The sequence below is a fragment of the Prionailurus viverrinus genome, unplaced genomic scaffold (assembly GCF_022837055.1).
Source record: "Prionailurus viverrinus isolate Anna unplaced genomic scaffold, UM_Priviv_1.0 scaffold_50, whole genome shotgun sequence".
Taxonomy (NCBI): Eukaryota; Metazoa; Chordata; class Mammalia; order Carnivora; family Felidae; genus Prionailurus; species Prionailurus viverrinus.
Window position 1 is genome coordinate 1,682,056 of NW_025927613.1, and position 19,341 is coordinate 1,701,396.

At 45.8% G+C, this 19,341-nt stretch overlaps 2 protein-coding genes across 2 annotated transcripts; one reads left to right on the top strand and one right to left on the bottom strand.

Annotated features, from left to right (window-relative positions):
* The first annotated feature begins 478 nt into the window (after positions 1-478).
* LYSMD1 (LysM domain containing 1) lies at positions 479-7,656 on the top strand. Its single transcript, XM_047847924.1, has 3 exons — positions 479-899; positions 5,594-5,958; positions 6,372-7,656. The coding sequence occupies exons 1-3, from the start codon at positions 720-722 to the stop codon at positions 6,508-6,510; spliced, it is 684 nt and encodes a 227-aa protein (XP_047703880.1). The 5' UTR covers positions 479-719; the 3' UTR covers positions 6,511-7,656.
* TNFAIP8L2 (TNF alpha induced protein 8 like 2) lies at positions 7,657-10,489 on the bottom strand. The gene is made up of 2 exons (XM_047847925.1): positions 10,379-10,489; positions 7,657-8,737 (listed from the first exon to the last, which is right to left on the bottom strand). The coding sequence occupies exon 2, from the start codon at positions 8,730-8,732 to the stop codon at positions 8,178-8,180; it is 555 nt and encodes a 184-aa protein (XP_047703881.1). The 5' UTR covers positions 8,733-8,737; positions 10,379-10,489; the 3' UTR covers positions 7,657-8,177.
* Positions 10,490-19,341: the final 8,852 nt, after the last annotated feature.

The following is a 19,341-nucleotide window of genomic DNA, read 5'->3' on the forward strand; positions in this document are numbered from 1 at the left end:
ACGCCACCTGGCGACCGCGCGCGTGCGGGGCATTTTGGGAAATGAAGTCTTTTTTTTCAAAGAGCTTGCCGCCCAGCCCTCGCATCTTGACAGATTCGGGGCGTCTGCAGGGGAAGAACCTAAATGTGGAGACTGATTTTGAGAGTGTGGCGGATTTGGTGCTGTGCGGGCCTTAGAGGATCTCGGATTGGAAAGTGTGCTACGAGCTCTCGCACTCATCACGCGCCTAGTCTCCGGCCGACAGCCCACCGCGGGTGGGCCGGGTTTATTACTGACACTAGTGGACCAACCCCAGGACGGGGCGGAGCCAGGGTGTGGGGGGAATTCAGGAGGTCGGGGCTGTCCGACTAGGGGGCAAACTGAGCTGAGTGTGGAGGAAGGTAACTAGAGTTCAAAGGTCAGAGGTTAGCGTAGCGATCTGTGGCGGCGGGGGGGCGGGGGGGCGGGGGGGGCGGGGGTCGAAAGTCGGCGGGGTCCTGAGGATAGACACCGGTAGGGACTGAACACTCAGGGTACAGATTTGTGGGAAAGGGGCTTGGAGGGAGGAGGCGCGAGAGCGGAGGGGGTGCGTAGTACCGGAGGAGGCGGGAGAATTAGGAGAGAAGAAAGAAGGGAAAAGGATCCTCTGGCTATCCATTCCTAGACCCCGGCCCCGTCACTATTGAGCGCTTAGCCGGGCCTCCCTTAGTTGCAACCCCGGCTGTCGGTAGGGTCAGGAGATGGCTTCTCCCTCTAGACAGGCCTCCCTTGGGGGGTCGGGACTGCTTCAAGGGAGCCGGGCTCGTTCTTACGGAAGCCTGGTGCAGTCGGCTTGCTCCCCGGTGAGGGAAAGACGCCTCGAGCATCAGCTGGCCCCCGGAGACACCCTGGCTGGACTAGCACTCAAATACGGGGTGACGGTGAGTTTTCCACGACTGGGATGCAGGCAACCATGTAGAAGAGATTTATTCCTCAGGAGAATGTCATGGCCCTTCTGGGCAGCTTCCCCTGAAATTGTCCCAATTCTGTTGTGGTCTGATCCACCCTTTATCTTTTGGTTTTCCCATCTCAATGTTGCATTGTCTGGTTGGGACAGATCTTGTGCTACTGCTCCAGTGGAGAGGAGCTTCTTCTGTTTATCATGTCGGTCTCTATCCTAGAGGCTTTCAATGTACATTAGCCCATTTGGTTCTCACAGTCCTATCGAGCATACAGGTATTGTCCCCTGTTTACAGATGAAGAAACTGAGACCTAGATTGGTTAACCAATGTGACCAAGGTCAAATAACTAATGAGTGTTAGAGTGGGAATTCAAACAAGTCTGTCAGACTCCAAGGCCTGTACTGTTAACCACACATAAACGTTTTAATTGCAAGTGATTAAACATTTACAGCAAACAGTCCAGGGCTGGTTTCTAGTTCTGAGTTTTTGTGAGACCAGTACTCTAATCCCTCTAGTTCTAAGTTTTTAAAGTCTTTCTCTTCTGGGTCTTTATACCTCATCAGTGCTCTGCCTTCTTTCCAGTAAGGTGGCCTCCTTGGTGCAAAACAGGTACTCTCTACACCAGGCATTTCAGGTCACGCGTGGGGTCTCTTTGATAGGTGTAAGAAACATCACATTAAAATGGATGAATTTTTTTCCATACCCTGTTGAGTTTAGCCAACATTTCTATGCTTGGTATGTTTCAACGGCTGTGCTAACCATTCTAAGAGATAGAAACATAAATACAATGTGTTGTTGTTGCCCTTCTGTAATTTGCAATCTAGTGAGAAATGAACAGGGACGCAAATATGGATTGCAGGTGACAGAATGTGGTGACTTTGTAGAAGTATTAATAAAGGGTAGGAAATCAGAAAAGAAGATTAATTTTTACTTGGAAGGAGGCAGGGGAGGACATTAAGTGCAGTTTTTAAGGAGCCGTGAAACACTTAGAAATTCCTTGCTCTAGCTTCTCTGCAAGCCTATAATCCAGTTGTTTATACCTTTTGCGTGTTTGTCTTTCCAATAATCTGTGCTTTTCTTAAGGGACAGAACTATTTTCTTTCAGTTTTATATCTCTAGAGTCTGGCATAGTCCCTAGCACATAGAAGCTAATAGATGGTTTTTTTGAACTAATGAAAATGTGGCTAAGATTCCCACAGGTGGAGATTGGGAGGATTAGGAAAGCCACATTTCAAGTAGAGGCCATGGCCCACACCAAGGAAGGAGATATGAAAGTACTGAGCAGCTCCTGCATCCCAGGAGAGACTCTGAAGCTGTGAAAAGAAGGAAACTGTGCTACTGTAGATCGGTTATATGTGGAGGTTTTCTTACAGCCCTGTCCCCTCCTGAGTACAAAAAAAGCTCTGTAGCCTAGTGAAGGGTTCTAGGTTCTGGCCTCATTCTGCTGCTTACTAGCTGAGTGACTGCATAAGTCACTTCACCTGTCTGGGCCCTCAGCTTCCTTACCATTTGTAAAATGCAGAAGGTATATTAAATAATGATAATTACCTAGGTTATTACCTACCTAACACTAGGTAGTTACCTAACACCAGCTACCTTAGTGTTAACACAAAGTGTGTGCCAAGCTCTATATATTATCTCCATAAGACTTCAGGAGGTGGCTAAAACTATTCCCCAAATATTTAAAGATAAGGAAAGAAAGGCCTAGGAAGATAACCTGCTACAGATTACAAGTCTACTTAGTAGAACTAAGATTCAGACCAGGTTGTCTCATTCTAAAATCATCACTTTGAACTGCTCTGTTAAACCAGCTAGATTCTAGGGGCGCCTGGGTGGCTCAGTCGTTAAGCATCTGATTTCGGCTCAGGTCATGATCTCATGGTTTGTGAGCTCAAGCCCCGCTTCAGGTAAAACACGAGCCCTGCTTCAGGTGAGCCCCGCTTCTCCCTCGCTCTCTCTTTCTCTCTGCCGCTCGCTCATTTGCACTCTCTCTCTCTCTCTCTCAAAAAAGAGATAAATAACTAGATTCTAGTGGCCTTTCTAGCTCAGTGGACTGTGGCTCAGCAGTCTAGGACTCCTCTGGAGTTTGGCTTTAGTTACATTCTTTTTTTTCTTTTTTTAATTTTTGAGAAAGACAGAGACAGAGCATGAGCGGGGGAAGGGCAGAGAGAGAGGGAGACACAGAATCCGAAGCAGGCTCCAGGCTCTGAGCTGTCAGCACAGAGCCCGTCGCGGGGCTCAGACTTACAAGCTGTGAGATCATGACCTGAGCCGAAGTCCTACAGTCAACTGACTGAGCCACCCAGGTGCCCCTGGTTACATTCTGTTAAAAAGTGGAATGATGTTCGGGCGCCTGGGTGGCGCAGTTGGTTAAGCTTCCAACTTCGACTCAGGTCATGATCTCACAGCTTGTGAGTTTGAGCCCCGTGTCGGGCTCTGTGCTGACAGCTCAGAGCCTGGAGTCTGCTTTGGATTCTGGGTCTCCCTCTCTCTCTCTGCCCCTCCCCTGCTTGCACTCTGTCTCTCTCTCTCTCAAAAATAAACATTAAAAAAAATTTTTTTAAGTGGAATGATGTGGCCTTATATGGAATTTCTAGTAAATAATAAAATAACAAAATTCACAGAATAATTCATAGCATCTTGGAGCTAGAAGGGACCTAGGATACTATCTAGGCAAAATAAAATTAATAGCATCAAAACACTGGGCTAAATAAAAGTACAAAACTGCAAGCCAATTTTAACTTTTTTTATTGTTCAGATTAATCCAATTTTATTTTAAACACATTATAGCATATGATTTTTACTAATATACTACATCTGAGATGTCTATATTTTGTTATCTAGTTTATTTACTCATAAAGCATTAATGAACCTCTGCTGTATGCCAAATTTGTGTCATGCTGAGGAGTGCCTTGGGATACAGAGACAGCATCCCCGCCCTCAAAGGACTCACAGAGTTTGGGCAAGACAAATGTGCAAAGATGTGAATAACAGTACAATAGGGTGATAGGTGTTACATGGCAATGTTTACAGTGTACCTTGGGAGTCCTGGAGAAGGTGACACAGAGGGAGTGACAGTTGATGAGTGGAAGTTTTCCCAGCAGAGAAGGGGATAGTGGAGAAGTGTGTCAGACAGATAAAGACACAAAGGTGTGGAAGATCATAAAATGTTTGAAAGACATGAAAAGTTCAGGATGGCAAAATGTATAGATGGCAGAAGAGAGATGAGGCTAGACATCATATTGGGGTAGATCGAGAATCCTTGAATGCTAATTTGAATTTTATCTCTGAGCCAGTGGGGGGCCATAGGAAGTTTATACACAGGGTAGTGGGTTGATCAGATTAATTTTTTTTAGGAAGATAGATGTCAGGGATGCCTGGATGGCTCAGTCTGTTGAATGCCCAACTGTTGACTTCAGCTTAGGCCATGATCTTAGGGTCATGGGATTGAGCCCCTCGTCCAGTGTGGAGCCCAGTGTAGAGCCTGCTTAAGATCCTCACTCTCCTTCCCTCTGCCCCTCTCCTCCTCTCACTTGCGTGTGCTCTCTCTCTCTCTCTCTTTCTCTTTCTCAATAAATAAATAAATAAATAAATAAATAAATATCAATGTCAGCAGGGGGAGATGCATAGAAATGGAGAGAGGAAGACTGGAAGAGACGTTTTTTGCAGTAACTTGTTGACCAGCTGGGTATGGGTGGCGAAAGAAAAGTATAAGTTGAGGATGGCATCTACCCTCGTTTCTACCTTGGGCGGCAAGTGGATGGTCATGCCAGACACTATGTCCAGTGATGGATAAATAGGTACTAAGTAAATAATTTGGTCAGCAAAATTATTAATATTCGTGTGAAAAGCATTCCCAGAAGGAGTAAAAAGGCCCAGAATTCGAATTACACCTTTGTCATTAATTTGCTGGTTAATCTTAGGCAAGTAACAACCTGTCTGAGCCTCAGTTCCTTCATCTTTAACTGAAGTTCCCAGCATGAGATTCTTCAGGGATCCACAAGGTCAAAACTACTTTCATAGTAATGATAGTAAGACTTTGTCTTTTTCATCCTCATTCTCACAAGTGTACTGTATTTTTCAGAAGCTACATGACGTGTAATATTATAGCCCATCAGATGTAAAGGCAGATAGGAGAATCTTCTGTTGTCTTCTGTTAAGTCACACATTAAACTGACTTGAAAAAATATAAAGCACTGCCTCTCTTTTTGCTCCATTTGTTGTTGTTTTGGAAAATATTTTTCATTAGCATATTTATGTTAACATGCAATGGGTTATTTTTAAATAAGTACATATTTTTCAATTTGTTCACTTTTACTTTATAAGAACGTGTATTGATACCTATAATCTACATAAATGAAATCTTTTTTTTTTCCTCAATAGTTTTTTAAAATGCAAAGGGACCCTAAAACCAAAAAGTATGAAAACCGCTGATCAATAAAATAGGAATAGTATGGAAACCAATTTGACAATAAATTTCATATTGTAAATAAATAAATAAATACCCTAAAAAATAAAATAAAATAGGAATAATATCAACCCTCTGTATTTTAGCTTGGTTGTTATAGGGTCAAATAAGACTCTGTACAATCACTTTAAAAGGCCTGAGGTGCTGTACAGATAGAAGATTGATCATTACTACTGTCATTAATTGCGGTGACTTTTTTTTAAAGATGGAACAGATTAAGCGTGCAAACCGCCTTTATACTAATGACTCCATCTTCCTGAAGAAAACCCTCTACATCCCCATCCTGACAGAGCCCAGAGACCTGTTCAATGGTTTGGATTCTGAGGAAGAGAAAGAGGGAGAGGAAGAAGTACAGTCAAGTAAGGATGAAGTTCAGCCACACTCAGCTGACAGGAAGAAACGAGAAACAGGTTCAGGACGTGCTAACGGTGAAGTCCTTCCCACACCTGGCTGGGAACCCCACACTCCCATCCATGACCTCTCTGCCTCTGATTTCCTTAAGAAGCTTGATTCACAGATCAGCCTGTCAAAGAAGGCTGCTGCCCAGAAGCTGAAAAAGGGGGAAAGTGGGTGAGTCTTGAATGGTTCCTTTTACGCCCCTCCATAGACTTCTTCATTCTTCCAGCCTTGCCTGACCAGACACACAAGTAAGTAAGCACAGTGTTAGCAGAAGCGATGTGAAGCCTTTCCCCCAGATGGCCCTGAAACAACGACAGAGCCAATGGCTGCTGGGACGGGTAGAGAAGCGGGAAATGGTTTTATATTCTCATTGGAATAAAATAGTTGAGGGTTGTTATGGCTCTGATGATCCATGAAGGAGCGTTAATGGTTAGAATTTACAGAGAGGGTAATGAGACTCCATCTGAGAGCAAGCAGCTCATGTATACTAGGAGAGGAGGACAGCTTCCCCTATACCTTTTCAGTGGGCCCTTTCTCAGGTTCTTCCCCTGACCTGTCACTTTGCCCCCTTTCCTCACCTGCAGGGTACCTGGGGAGGAGTCAGGCCTTCACCTGAGTTCCCCTCGGATGCAGCAGCGAGCAGTCCTAGGTCCGGTCCCGTTGACCCGGACCTCTCGGACCCGGACACTTCGGGACCAGGAGGATGAAATCTTCAAACTCTGATGTCCCCAGAAATGATTGGGAGAAGCAAGATGTTGAAGTAGCAACTTGAGGGGGAGAGGAGCCTGAGGTGAGGCTCAAGAACATGGCTTCCCGGCCCGCCTCCCTCCCTCCTGCCTTCGTTCCAGCCTTCTCGTTGATCTAGAGTTCCTTGGCCCGGGGCAGCTTGATTGGCAAGAGTAGAGGATGGGGAGCAGACCCCTCCTCAGTTCTTTGTCTGAATCTAGAGCTGTCCTTCAGATTCAAAAGGCTCTTTTTACATCCCTGTTGGCTTCCCTGTCCCTTTTACCTTCCCTTGGCCTTAGAACAGGGTGGCGAGGACTCCCTCAGCCCCCAGCCTCCTTCCTCTCCATCTCCAACTATGTTACCTAATTTATTTGGTGCTATATTGAAGTAGTATTTATTTGCTGTATCGTACGTTTCCCTCTTATAACTGAAAAATGGGGTTTCTATAACTCTGGGGTGAAGGGAGCCCAGGAGTAGTAAGCCAATGCCCGCTGGCTCCCCACCTTCCCCACCTTAGCCAAGCATGTCACTGAGGGTGGGGCAATCCGTGATCTAGCCCCTCTGCAGAGAATGGCAGACCGTGCTGGGGCTTTTCCCCAGTCTCAATGTAAAGAATTTGGGCTCAGTCTTAACCAACCAGTCCACTATAATTTGTTTATAACTCTTGCTCTGAGAAAAAGCAGCAACATAGGAACTGGAACTCTCCACATCACCAGTTCACCCTTCTGACCTGCTCCTCTGTTCAGCATGTGTGAGGCTAAAGGATGACAGAGGAATTACTTTGGAGTTTGAGGAGGAGGACAGTTGGGGGAGACTTGCTGGTGCGGGAGTTTCTTTGTTACACTCTCTCCCCACCAGTGCTGTTGATCTATGCCTTGCTCCTCACTGCATATTTATTTGCAATCTGTAGCACTGATCTGTGGTACTGGTTTCTTTTCTTTTTTTTTTTTTTTTTTTTTTTTTTTTTTCTTTTAGAGTTTCTTAAGCAGCAGTAGGCAAGGGAACCCCAATACTACTGGCACTATGCCTCTGTCTCCTGTCTGGAAATGGTGAGAGGCTAGATAAGCGGTGTTTTTCTTTCCCTCACCTCTGTGATGGTCATAAGATGTAAGAAGCTGGAGAGATTAAACACTGAGCCCTGTGCATGCTTTAGTAGTTTTATTTCCCCTGTGAGAATCTCCCCTGCCCTAGCCCCTTCTTCCTGCACTCTGGAACAGAGCCTCTGGTGTCCATCCAGGCTCTACTTGGAGCTGGAGGTCTAGGATGGCTCTAAGGGGCCCCCACTCCCACTTCTGTCTTTAGGGTCCCCTGACGGGTTAGATGGGCTATGCCCTCTTACCCTGGTTCACAGGGGAGGGGGCTTCCCTGTTTCAAATGTCCCTTATGGGGGAAATAGAGATCCAAGTTTCACTTCGTCTTTTTCAGGCAGCTTTGTTTCCTGTCCTGGGGCTGGAGTGGGAGAGAGGCCTCAACCCTCAGCTTTGCTTCTTCTCCACCAGCAGTTCGGGGGTGGGGTGGTCTCAGAGTCCAAAGCACTCTTAGGAAAGACGAAGCCCGAGGACTGACAAGCATTAGTGCAGATGAGCAGGGTTAGAAAGCTCGTTCCGGGTTGTTTCCTCAGTCAGCTCTCTGGCCAAGGTGGCTTGTGCTGGGTTCCAGGGCCCTCAGAGTTTCCCCTCATCCAGCATCTTCCTGAGCCCATCACAGATCTTGCCCAGGTGCTGAGTGAAGTCGGGCCCGTAGAGGGCGGTGAGCAGGCCCGCGTCAGAGAAGTGATCGAACACGTGGCGGATGCGGCCGTGTGACTTGGGTGTGAGGTGGTGCTCCACCAGCTCCAGCAGCACATCCCGGCACTCGGTCAGCAGGCCAGCCAGCACCGCAGCCTCAAAGGTGAAGTCCACCTCGCCAAAGCTGAGTGCCGTCATGGCGCCCTGCCGCAGCTTTTGGCGGAAGCGGGCGGCCAGGGCCAGCTCACTGGGGCCAAAGCAACCGCTGCGGTGCAGCACGGCCACCTTGACCGCCACCTTGATCAGGTCCTTGATCACCCGCTGGGCCTGGGGCCGGCTGTGCGTGTACTCTTTGGAAACACGGTAGAGCTCATCTAGCACCGCGCTGCTGGTCTCGTCGATGAACAGATGAGCCACGGACCGACCTGCCATCTTACTCAGTAGCTTCTTCTCTGCCTGTAGTGCCAGACTCTTTGAGCTGAAGGACTCCATAGTGCCTGGGGAAGGGGGCGGTGGGGGCATGTGGTTAGTCGCCAGAAGACAGCCACAGGCATCCTTAGAAAGAGAGACATGGCTTTTCCCCCTTACTCTGGTTTCTTGCCCATTGTCATCATTTCATCTTTTTCCCCTGGGCCCCCTCGGTTCTCTAGGCCTGTTCTCATTTCTTTTCAAGTGGTACTGTAGGAAATTTTGATTTCTAAACCCAGAGGAGCAGTAATAGCTTTGGCTGGAGGAGTGAAGGCTCACAGGGGCTCGGCCTCACACGTGAAGTCTCAAGGGGAAGTAGGCCATTGCTGCCCTACAGTGGAGAAGATCCGCCTTACCTGGCTGATCATTCTACCCTTGTGGACGCTGACTGTGTGCCATGTGTCTATGAGGTGTGGCTATGACTCTCTGTTTTACAGCTGAGCAAACTGAAGCTCGCGTTAAAGAATTTACCCAATGTCAAATGCCACCGTTTTTCTGGCCCCAAAAGCCCATGTCAGCTCGTGTGCTCTACTGTCTGTAAAGAAATGGGGTGGGGGTGGGGGATCTCAGGAGTCCTAATAAAAATAACAACTAACGTTTATTGAGAACCTATGTGCCAAGTACTTTATGGGAATTGTCTTCCCGACCCTTCCTTAGGTCGGTGTCACCATCTTACGGTGAGAACACTGAAGCTAAGAGGAATTAAGCAACTTGGCCAAAGTCACTATAGCAAATGATAATGAGCTTTGAACTAAATAATCCGAAGAAACCTCCTTCCCTGGAATGTTCTCAGTGAGGTCCATGCACATGTGAGCATGAGATACAAGCACCCCAGGGCGGGAGGTGGCAGGCGGTCCTGGAGGCCTGCAGTCTTCTACTGGGACTGACCCCAGGACCCTCCTGGTGGCACATCACTGGCATATATCCAGGGTTCTCTCCCCGTGGTCTTCGCCCGTGGTTCTGGTTGTTTTGCTTCTTACTTCCCCCTACCCTGCGCTGCAGGATGTGGCTGTGACCGCAGTGAGGAGCAGCCTCGCCCTCTCCCCCAAACCCAAATGGGAGCCTGAAGACTCAGGGCAGATGGGTGCTATTGACTGGGGCAGGGGTTTCTTCCCCAGCTGTACCGGTTCAATGGGAGCCTGAAAAACTGCTTTGCTCCTGGGCCTGCCTGGGGTTTTCTGGCCCGGGCTCCACAGCCGGAAGAGGAGATTGCTCCATGCGAGCCTGCCTTCCTCCTTGGCCTTCCTGTTCCCCAGCTCTTCATTGCACCCGTTGTTATCTCCCATTTGCTCCACTGTCCTCTCCCTCCCTGTTTCAGTCTCTCTTTTTCTCTTGTCTGGGTCCTGCCCTGTGACCCTCTGCTCCAGCTCCCCCTCTGGCCCTTATGTCTACCCCCATGTCTCCTAGGACGTCCTTACATGTCTCCATACTCTGGTGCACACCCACATCACCCCCATGCCTCGGCCCTGCCTCTACACTGTCCCAAACCCCATCTTTCTTTCTGAGGCATCCTTGCCCCAGGGAAAACTGAGTTGGACCTTTCTGCTGAGGACCCAAGAATTCTGTCAAGTGAGAGTCTCACAATATGGAAGGCTCAGGCTGGCAGGGCTGGGACCTTTCTGCCACCACCACCCCTAAAGACTACCCTCCTGTCATTGCTGGCCCCTCACCTGCTGCGTGCACTGGTGCCAGTCTTGCTTTGGGTGTCCCGGGAGAGCTGATAGAATGGAGAAGCTCCTAAGTGAGAGGCTCTTTGGCTTGGCCCCACCCCTGAAGCCCCGCCTACCACCTCGGTGCTCAACCTCCGGTTCATCACACTGTCTCTAAGAAGGTCTGTGGCCCAAGAGCCTCCCAGAAATACAACAAAGGTTAAAAGGAATACCAAGCATTCTGGAGGAAATAGCCTTGATTTGAGGTCATGAGGAGGGATTGCACATCCCCTGGTCTCAAATTGTTTGCTTCTTTCTTTCCTCGATGCCCAGTTCCTTGAGATCTTCTATTTTTGTGGTACTGGGAATGATATGCAGTACAAATTGCTGGAGTAGGGGTCAGTGGGGAAGGTTTTGAAGATTGAACTGAGCTTAGGCTGGAGATGCCAGAGGCCGACCAGAGACCAGCAGGTGTGAGCGTGTCCCTGGAGTCTCCAGGGGAGGGTGGTGCTTGGGGCAGCGGTATCACGAGCATAGGCCTCCAGTGCCTGCCTGGGTAAGGGGTGGCATGGACTGTCTCTGCCCTTAACCCTAGAGAGGAAGGTGCTGGGGCCAGGGCGACCAAGCCAGATGTGACCAGCAGGTGTCAGCACAGCACTGAACCACTAGAGGAAACGCAGCTACTTACGGTGCTTTGTAGCTGCTATAGGGATGAAGGTAAGACAGTTTCTGAATGAGGCCCAAATGTTTACCATCAAGAATCTGACAGTCTGGACAGGGAGATAAACTTAAGCAAGTGTAACTATAATGCAAGTCGAATGACGTCATTAGCTTTAGTAGAAATGGGAAGAATAATGAGAGTAAAGAGATGTTTAGATTATTTCTGAGAGGAGGGCTGACAAGGCAGAACGAGGAGAATGGATTCAACTATTTACGAGGCAGAGATAGTGGAGAAGTGCTTCCCAGATGATGGGGATAACCATAAGCCATCCAACAATTAAAGGTAATGTAGAGCATACTCAGGAAGCGCTGAGAGAGAAGTTGCTTGAGAGAGAAGGAAAGAAGGAAAAGGCAGATCATGGTAGGCTTTAACAGATTTGCTCAACGGTTCACACTTCTGTGGGCAGTGGGGAGACATTCAGCATTTTGAATCAGGAGAAAGAAATCATTAGCTCAGTGGGAATGGGTTAGAGGCTCCAATAAGTTTTTAGCGGAGGGAGGGCCCGCTGGATCGGCATATAGCTTGCACAGGATGAGGCCTGATGAGAGACCTTGGGCTTTGGTGATTTTACAAGAAGTTCTAGCAGAAGGGGAAGGGTTAGAAAGTGGGTTGGCTTGCAAAAGTTGAAGAGTAAATTGAAGTTCCGGAATAGAAGCCATCCACATGACACGGACTCCATGGTTGAGAGGCTTCAAGAGGTGAAATAACCTGTCCCCAAATTCGAAAGCTAGTCGATGGCAGATTAAGGGCCTTAGGTGATTCCCAAGCCTTTCTGGCTCATTTCCTCACAAGATGATGAGGCAGTAAATTCTACCTCATAATGAACATGGCAGGGTCCTGCTCCCGTATGCTCTGATTAATTCACTGATCATACATTCTGGGGATAGTGATACTACCAAAATCACAGGGACAGTGAGAGTCCTTTTTATTTATTTTTTATTATTTGTTAATGCTTATTTTTGAGAGCGAGTGTGTGAGCGGGGGAGGAGCAGAGAGAGAGGGAGGCACAGAAGCCCAAGCAGGCTCCGGGCTCTGAGCTGTCAGCAGAGAACCTGATGCAGGGCTTGAACCCAGGGCTTCAACCTGAGCCAAAGTCAGACATTCAACCAGCTGAGCCATCCAGGCTCCCCGAGAGTCCTTTTTAAAAGGAATGTGCTTGGGGTGCCTGGGTGGCGCAGTCGGTTAAGCTTCCGACTTCAGCCAGGTCACCATCTCGAGGTCCGTGAGTTCAAGCCCCGCGTCAGGCTCTGTGCTGACAGCTCGGAGCCTGGAGCCCATTTCAGATTCTGTGTCTCCCTCTCTCTCTGCCCCTCCCCTGTTCATGCTCTGTCTCTCTCTGTCTCAAAAATAAATAAGCATTAAAAAAAAAAATTAAAAAAAATAAAAGGAATGTGCCATCTGGGGTGCCTGGGTGGCTCAGTTGGTTGAGTGCCCATCTCTTGATATCAGCTCAGGTCATGATCTCACGGTTCCTGGGATCCAGTGCCACGTCAGGCTCTGTGCTGTCTGCCCCTCCCTGTCCCTCCCCTGCTGGCGCTCTCTCTCTCTGTCAAAAAGAAATAAACATTTAAAAATGTGCAATCTAATTGGAAAATAAGAGAAGTGTGAATACAAGAAGTTGCAAATACAGTAATACTTTCTGATTCCAGAATTCTCTGCCAATTCCTTACCCACTAACCTCTCCGGCTTCTCCTCTTGTGTGCTCCTTGTGCTCAGCTCTCTCTGTCCCTTGTCCTGGGCTCCAGCTGTGTTGTAATTGTCTCAATTCCTCCAGTACTCACCGTGCATGATTGCTGTTTTCCTCCTTCCACCTCATTCTGTGTTCTAGACTTTCCCCCTTCTTGTGTCTCTGCCTGGAACTCTTCACACACACACACACCTCTTCCCTGCCTACTTAATTCTACTCAGCCTTCGGGTCTCAGCTGGAAAGTCAAATCTGTGGAGCCATCACAAGTCCCTAAACCAGGTTAGACCCTTCTGATGCATAGCGCTATTGAACCGTATACCTCCCCTATTATAATTACCCTCTTCACTGTAATTTGTGGCTTTTTAACTGCATCCCCACTAGACTGTAAACTCCATGAGGGCAGGGATGATGCCTTAGTGCCTGCCGAGTGCCTCACACACCCTGCTCAATCAATATTGGCTGAAAGAATAAATTTAAAACCCACCCAAGAAGCAGGAGATAAGGGGGAAACAGTAGCAACACAACAGTCCCATGGAATATTGTTCATTTAATTCACTCATAGACAAGTCTTTCTTTGATTTTCTCTTTTATTTAATTTTTTAATGTGTATTTATTTTTGAAGGAAAGAGAGAGTGTGAGTGGAGGAGGCGCAGAGAGAGAGGGAGACACAGAATCCGAAGCAGGCTCCAGGCTCCGAGCTGTCAGCACAGAGCCCGACGTGGGGCTCGAACTCACAAACTGCGAGATCATGACCTGAGCTGGTCAGTTGCTTAACCGACTGAGCCTCCCAGGTGCCCCTGTTTGATTTTCTCTTAATCTATACCCATTTTTAGTAATCTCCAAACCCACAGCATATAATTAGCAGCAAATTAAAAGAGGAAAGAGGAGGTTTTAGAAGCAAGAACAGGATAACAATGAAAATTCACAGAGATCGAAAGAGGAGACTAGGAAAACAAAAAAATGAAAACTAGCATTCGTGGCCATACAGAAGAGGAGCCAACAGTATTAACCATGCATATTCTATCCTTCAGCATCCTCACTGGTTTCCTGTACAATTAAGTTCACGGTGCTTCCTCTGAGTAAGCAAAAAATTGGTTAAATGGTGGCATCTTAAATGTGTGAAACACTTTTGGATTTACCAAACATTTCACCTGCATTATTTCACTTGATCCTGTGAGGTAGGCAAGCAGGGAAAGTGGCCGCTCAAACAGATGACAGACTCAGCCTTAGAAGTGATTTATCCAAAGCCATACTCCAATAGCTCAATTGAGGTCTTAACGACCCAGTCATGTTCTTTCCACTGTATAATCCACAGGAGATTAATAATCCCTTTTTGAATAAGCCCTATTTGAAACAGTTAGAATGAAAATGTTTTGCACGTAATTGGATAAACTTCAGTTATCTGGGAAAATAGGCAGAAGGGAACATTCCTATGTTTCTGTTTCACTGAGGATGCACCATGGTTAAAATCAGCACTCGTATCATTTCAGGAAAAGAAAATGCAGTGCGATTTGAAGCAGTCAACCAAGACTTCAGCCTGACGTAGCTGGAAATAGTTCACATCTTTGATGCATTTGCATCTTCCTCCATTAACCAAACTCTGGGCATTATCACTAAGTGCTGGGGATACAAAGATAAAAGACAAGCTTCCTGTCTTTACACTAAGTCGTAAAGACCTATGGCAAGTCCATATGGAAGTATCCAATAAACAATTGTAAAAGTGAGTTTAGAGCTCTGGAGAAAGACCCAGGTTGAATAGCTAGGTTTTATGGGGAACAGCACATTAGTCATTATTGTAATGTTTGGTGTGGGTTATCTTGACCAATGAGAATGTGTAAAGCAAGAAGAGATGGGTACGGACGTGACCCTAGGGAACACCAGCACATACGGAGAGATCAGACAAGGCTGAGAGAGAGAGACGCCATGGTAATAGAAGTTAAGTCACTCATTCATTTAAGACTACCTATTTTTATTAAACGCCTAGTCTCTGTCAAGAGAAAGAAGGACCCAGGAGCCAAAAGAGGAGAGTGTTTCAAGGAAGGAGGGGCCAGTAGGGTCAAATGCCATAAGGAGGGCAAAAGGATAAAGTCTGAAGAACTGTTCATTGAATGTGACAAAGAGGTCATTAGTGGCCTTGATGAGAACAATCTCAGTGGGTTGATGGGGGCAAAAAAAAAAATAATAAGATGGTTGAGAAGTGAATGAGTAGAAGGAAATGCATACAGCAATTCTAGTTGACTCTAGAAGTTTAGCTGTGAAGGGAAGAAAGAAATGGAGAGATGGCTAAATACAGACAAGGATCAGGGGAAAGTTGAGAAATTTTTTTTTTAATCATGTGAGATACTTGAGCATGTGTAGATGCTGAGGGGAAAATGTCAGTAAAAAAAGGAAAGGTTAAAAATAGAGGAAGGAGAAAGGATTTGAAGACCCAGGGAATAAAGCTTGTAAGTAGGAGATAAAGAGGACAGATTTATTCAACCAACGTGTTAATAGTTAACACCTGCTATATGCCAGGTAGTGTGCAAAATACAAAGTGTACAGTGACAGGCAAGATGGCCATAGCTAGGCCCTGGGTACATGGAACTTACAGGAAAGTGGGAAGGTGGACCTTGGACAGGAGATACAGATGCCTCATCTACTGGGATGACCAAGATGTGAGGATGTCCCTAAGGGCATCTGGAGAGGGCCCAAGAAGTTGGTGGAATTCTCACATTACTACTATTTTCTCTGAAGACAGATGTGGCAGCTGCTGAGATAAAGGAAGAAGTAGTGATGAAAGAAACTTGAGTGAGGTGGAAGTTGGAAATAGCTACTTGTAAGGATTGGGAGAGGGTGATTTTCCAAAGTTGGAGATCCTGAATTTATTAGAGGCTCTGATCTGTGGGACTGTGGGATTTTCTCCGTAAGACCCCGAGAAGCAGGAACAGAGTCATTTGGATTTGTCCTTTGATGTAGCTCTCTGGTTCATCCATTTCTTTCTATACCCAGTGTCACCATCCTTACCTGAACGCCTCTCTCCCCTCAACCTTGAACCCCCTATTTTCTTGCTGGTAGGTCTCCTTGTCTTCTTGCTAAAATAAAAGCATTTTGATAAGGAACACCCTTATTTGAGAACTTGAAATGACATCCTATTCCTGTCAGATTATTTTAACCTACTCACTTTAGCATTCCAAGCCTTCCATAATTTGTCTCCCTCTTCCCCTTTACTCTGATTGTTACTAGTATCTTTCTTACATCACTCCTGCCCAGCGTTTTGCTATCTATGCTTCAGGCTCCAGGCTTACCAAGTACAAATTTGCTTAAGCTAAGTTGCTCTTTAGAACATTTTCTTCTTTCGTTTGCACCAAACTGACTCCCACTAAAGTTCTCCATCTTCCATGATAAAATATATCCAATGGCTTTCCCTGCAGTCATCATGAAGAACATTTATTGTGTCTCTTTCATTTCAGAATTCATTCAATGTAGCTCTTTTTTCTTTCTCTTTCTTTCTCTCGAATGGGTATTGCATTTTAATCATTTAGTGCATGTAAGTTTTGTTTTAACCTCAATAGATGGCTATTTTCTTTTTCAAATATTTTATTTTTAAGTAATCTCTACACCCAACGTGGGGCTCAAACCTGCAACCCTGAGGTCAAGAGTTGCATGCTCCACTGACTGAGCCAGCCAGGCACCCCAATTGACATTTTCTTTGTATTTTCTTTCCCTTTCTTTCTTTTTTAAGTTATTGTTTTTTTAATGTTTATTTATTTTTGAAAGAGATGGTGTGAGTGGGGGAGGGGCAGAGAGACAGGGAGACACAGAATCCGAAGCAGGCTCCAGGCTCTGAGCTGTCAGCACAGAACCCGATGTGGGGCTCGAACTCATGAGCTGTGAGATGGTGACCCAAGCAGAAGTTGGACACAACAGACTGAGCCACCCTCGCGTCCCTTAAACTTTTTAAAATGTTTATTTATTTACTTTGAAAGAGAAAGAGCACACGTATGTGAGCAGGGTAGGTGCAGAGAGAGAGGAGGAAAGAGAATCCCAAGCAGGCTCCCTGCGGACAATGTGGAGTCTGACATGGGGTTCCAGCTCACAAACCATGAGATCTTGACCTGTCCCAAAATCAAGAGTCAAACGCTTAACCAACTGAGCCACCCAGTGGCCCCTCTTTCTTTTTATTGAAGTATAGTTAACACACAATGTTACATTAGTTTCATATGTTCAACATAGTGATTCAACAAATTTGTAGGTTATGCTATGCTTACACAAGTGTCTGTCACCATACAATGCTAATACAATGCCATTGACTATATTCCCTATGCTGTCTCTTTCGTCCCCATGACTTGTTCTTTCCATAACTAGAAGCTTGTATCTCCCACTCCTTTTCATCTATTTTGCCCGTTCCCCAACGCTTCTGCCTCTGGCAACTATCAGTTTGTTCTCTGTGTTTATGGGTCTGTTTCTGCTTGTTGTTTGGTTTTTAGATTCTACATACAAGTGAAATCATATAGTATTTGTCTTTCTCCTCTTTTTTTTTTTTTTCTTTTGGTGATTGAGAATTTTATGTAGCGTTGTTTGGTTTTCTTTCTCTTCATTTTTTTGTGTATCTATTACAGGTTTTGGGTTTGTGATTAGCATGATATATCATGGCTTCTATATCACATCCTAAATATATAGCATTCTATATTGACGGTCATTTAAGTTTAAACACATTCTAAAAAGAACTTCTCTTGGGGCACCTGGGTGGCTTGGTTGGTTGAGCATCTGACTCTTGATTTTGGCTTGGGTTGTGATCCCTGGGTGGTGAGATTGAGCCCCACATTGGCCCTTGTGTTGATTGTGGAGCCTGCTTAAGATTCTCTCTCTCTCTCTCTCTCTCTCTCTCTTTCTCTCTTTCCCTCTCCCTCTGCCCCTTTCCCCTCACTCAAGCTCTCTCTCTCTCTTTCTCTAAAATAAAAGAATAAAAAGAACTTTTTTAGTCCCTCCTCCTCACTATATGTATGTATGTATGTATGTGCATATATATATATATATATATACACACACACACACATGTCTTTTGTCTGGGAAACGATTTCTCTGTTTCTATGTAAAAAAACATTTGTTTAATGTTTTATTTATTTTTGAGAGAGAGACAGAGACAGAGTATGAGCCGGGGAGGGGCAGAGAGGGAGACAGAGTCCCAAGGAGGCTCCAGGCTCCAAGCTTTCAGCACAGAGCCTGTCACGGGGCTTGAACTCATGAACTATGAGATCATGACCTGCACTGAAGTCAGATGCTTAACCAACTGAGCCACCCAGGCGCCCCTATTTCTCTAATTCTAAATGATCACATTGCCGGGTAGGGTATTCTTGGTTGTAGGTTTTTTTCCTTTCAGCACTTTGAATATCTCATGCCACTCCCTTCTGGCCTGCAAAATTTCCACTGAAAAAAATCAGCTGATAGGGGTTTCCCCTTGTACATAACTTTGCTTCTCTTTTGCTGCTTTTAAAATTCTTTCTTTATGTTTAAACTTTGACATTTTATTTTATTTATTTTTTTAATGTTTGTTTTTGAGAGAGAAAGAGCATGAGCAGGGAAGGGGCAGAGAGAGAGAGGGAGACACAGAATCTGAAGCAGGCTCCAGGTTCTGAGCTGTCAGCACAGAGCCTGATGCGGGGCTCAGACTTATGAACTGTGAGATCATAACTTGAGCCAAAGTTGGATGTTCAACCGACTGAGCCACCCAGGCCCCCCATAATCTTTGACATTTTATTTTAAATGTTTATTTTTGAGACAGAGACAGAGCATGAACGGGGGAGGGTCAGAGAGAGGGAGACACAGAATCCGAAGCAGGCTCCAGGCTCTGAGCTGTCAGCACAGAGCCTGACGCGGGGCTCGAACCCACAGACCCTGAGATCATGACCTGAGCTGAAGTTGGACGCCTAAATGACTGAGCCACCCAGGCGCCCCTCTTTGACATTTTAATTATTATGTGTCTAGTGTGGATCTCCGAAGGTTCATCTTATTTTGGACTCTTTTTGCTTCCTGAACCTGGATGTCTATTTCCTTCCCTAGATTAAGGAAGTTTTCAGCTATTATTTATTCAAATAAATTTTCTGCCCCTTTCTCTCCTCTCTTTCTGAGACCCCCTATAATGCAAATGTTTATTCTCTTGAGGTCATCCAACAGGTCCCTTAACCTACCTCATTTTAAAAATTCTTTCCTTTTTGCTGTTCAGCTTGGGTGCTTCCCATTATCCTACCCTTCAGATCACTGATCTTCTTCCGCATCCATTAATCTACTGTTGATTCCCTTTAGTGTGTATTTAATTTCAGTTATTGTATTTTTCAACTCTGATTTATTATTTTGTGTATTTTCTCTTTGTTGAAGTTCTCTTTGAGTTCCTCCATTTTTTCTCTCCAGTCTAGTGAGCATCTTTATAACCATTGCTTTATTTTTTTAAAGTTTTTAATTCCAGTTAACATGCAGTATAATATTAATTTCAGGTGTACAATATAGTGATTCAACATTTCTATACATTACTTGGTGCTCATCACTAGTGCCTTCCTTTAAAAAAAAATTTTTTTTAATGTTTACTTTTGAGAGAGAGAG

Bases quoted from the DNA above. Each gene is read 5' to 3' on its own strand.
- LYSMD1 (XM_047847924.1), top strand. From the start codon at position 720: ATGGCTTCTCCCTCTAGACAGGCCTCCCTTGGGGGGTCGGGACTGCTT. The intron at 900-5,593 runs GTGAGTTTTCCA...TTTTTTTTAAAG, and splicing joins CACTCAAATACGGGGTGACG to ATGGAACAGATTAAGCGTGC. The intron at 5,959-6,371 runs GTGAGTCTTGAA...CCTCACCTGCAG, and splicing joins CTGAAAAAGGGGGAAAGTGG to GGTACCTGGGGAGGAGTCAG.
- TNFAIP8L2 (XM_047847925.1), bottom strand. From the start codon at position 8,732: ATGGAGTCCTTCAGCTCAAAGAGTCTGGCACTACAGGCAGAGAAGAAG.